Here is a 2,241-nt window from a genome sequence, read left to right as displayed (position 1 = left end):
TCCCCGAAGACCACACAGGGGAAAACATTGCTGCTGGCCTGAGAGAGGGGCTTGCGTGTTGGGATCTCCCTGAAGACAACCTTGTCTGCATAACGACGGACAACGCGTCAAATATGGTGAAAGCAGCACAGCTGAACGAATGGACCAGGCTCCAGTGTTTCGGACACAGATTACATCTTGCTATTGGTAAGTTACTGCCGTGAGAGAGAGAGAGAGAGAGAGTGTGTGTGCGTGCGTGTGCATGCATGTATGCGCGAGCCTGTGTATCACTCTCTCCCACAAACACACCACACTATTATTTATCTTGTTCTTTACTGCTGTTAATTCTAGATATGTTATGTCAACCCCACACTGATGTACCCACCTCTTCTTATGTATTTTCTTTTTTGTTTTTGTCTTATGGTCTTATGTTCTTGTATGTCATGATGTATGTAACAATAGCTTTGGCAACACTGTTCCCATAGTCATGCTAATAAAGCAACTTTGAATTTGAGAGAGAGAGAGAAATGGTGAAACCTTGCATCATAACTGCAATTGTATGTCTAACACTAATTTTACTTTTTACTTTATTTTTTTTCCCTCCAGAAAATGCAATCAAAGATGGTAGAGTATCAAGAGCAATTGGGCTGTGCAAGAAGTTGGTGGGGCACTTCTCGCACAGTTGGAAGAAAAAGGCAGCACTCACTGAGGCACAGAAGGAGCTTAAGCTTCCTGAGCACTCTCTCATTACTGAGTGCCCTACAAGATGGGGGTCCAAAGAGAAAATGATTGCCAGAGTGCTGGAACAGATGAAAGCCATATCGCAGGTATTGACAGGTGACCGACATGCACGCTCCCTCATCCCAACCTGGCAGGATGCTGAAGTGTTGGAGTCCATTCATAAGGCACTGCATCCTCTCTCCGAATTTACTGATGCTCTTTCTGGAGAAGAGTATGTGAGCATCTCCTACCTCAAGCCAGTTCTCCATCTTCTGGCAACATCAGTCTTGGCTGAAGATGCTGAGGACACTGATCTGACTAGATCAATTAAAACCAAGGTCCTGGCATACCTCAACGACAAGTATAGTGACCTCAACACCCAGGAGCTTTTGGATGTTGCGTCGTTCATGGACCCTAGGTTCAAAACGCAATACATCAGCGCAGACAACCTTCCTGCCATTAAGGCCCGACTGAAGACAGAAATGGTGGAATCGGCTAGACGTACACATAATCAGGTAAATCCTTGAAAATTATATTTCCACAAACACATAATATTTATATATAAGCTAACTGCAAAACTAATGTCTCTCTTCCCATCTGGCAGGAGAAGAGGTCTCGCACTGAAACTGCTCAAAATTCCCCAAGTGCACAGGCCTCTGGGGGAAAGGCAAAGAAGACTCTTGGTAGTCTTTTTAAAACCAGTGCGGCCTCTTCAGCTTTGCCTCTGCCACTTGAAGATGTCGTGGAGGCAGAGTTGAATAGTTACCTGTTGACCCCTGTCATTGACGGAGAGGATGATCCCTTAGCCTGGTGGAAGGTGCACAACATTCACTTTCCACGACTGTGGAAGATGGCCCGCAAATATCTGTGTGTGCCAGCCACAAGTGCCCCCTCAGAGCGTCTGTTCAGCACTGGAGGGAATATAGTGACCTGCACTCGCTCATCCTTAAAGCCAGAAAAAGTAGATATGCTGGTCTTCCTAGCAAAAAACCTGTGAGCTAGGATGATTATGGCTAGCTGAGCCATACTCATTGTGCACTTTAGTTTGTGCTGTGTTGCTGTTACTTACTGCAGATAATCAAGATGTTCAGCCAGTTTTAATTTAAAGGCGTGTTTGTGTGTGTGTTTATACAATTGCTATTATGTTTGCACTTTATGTGTAATGTTACTGACTGCAGAGATCAGTAAGATGTGTGTATTTTTTATTTATTAGTTTTATTTATTTAATATTATTTTTTAATTTAATGACTGTCTAGTAGTTCACAGATGTCGAAAAACTGAGTGTGGTAAAGCCACTGATTTTTTTATGTATATTTCTGCAATCTGCACATTGTACTGACTTTCATTTTAATGTTTACACCAGGGTTCCTTGTCAGCACTTTATGCTCAGATGTTTGTAAGCTAAAAATAAACTATTGTGTATGTTCAAATATACTGTTGTGATTGAAGAAGTTAAATAAAAATGTCAGTCATCAATTCATGCATCACCTCATGTCATCATAACAGAGGTCTGTCTTCCAGGAAAGAACAGTTTAAAATTAA

General features: G+C 42.4%; 1 protein-coding gene across 1 annotated transcript; it reads left to right on the top strand.

The window, feature by feature from the left end:
- Nucleotides 1-258: 258 nt before the first annotated feature.
- On the top strand, nt 259-1,696 carry LOC134633668 (E3 SUMO-protein ligase ZBED1-like). Its single transcript, XM_063482608.1, has 2 exons — nt 259-1,214; nt 1,304-1,696. The coding sequence occupies exons 1-2, from the start codon at nt 507-509 to the stop codon at nt 1,694-1,696; spliced, it is 1,101 nt and encodes a 366-aa protein (XP_063338678.1). The 5' UTR covers nt 259-506.
- Nucleotides 1,697-2,241: the final 545 nt, after the last annotated feature.

Source organism: Pelmatolapia mariae, linkage group LG2 (genome assembly GCF_036321145.2).
Source record: "Pelmatolapia mariae isolate MD_Pm_ZW linkage group LG2, Pm_UMD_F_2, whole genome shotgun sequence".
NCBI lineage: Eukaryota > Metazoa > Chordata > Actinopteri > Cichliformes > Cichlidae > Pelmatolapia > Pelmatolapia mariae.
Note: the sequence above shows the minus strand (reverse complement) of the source record. Positions and strands in the feature narration are given on the sequence as shown.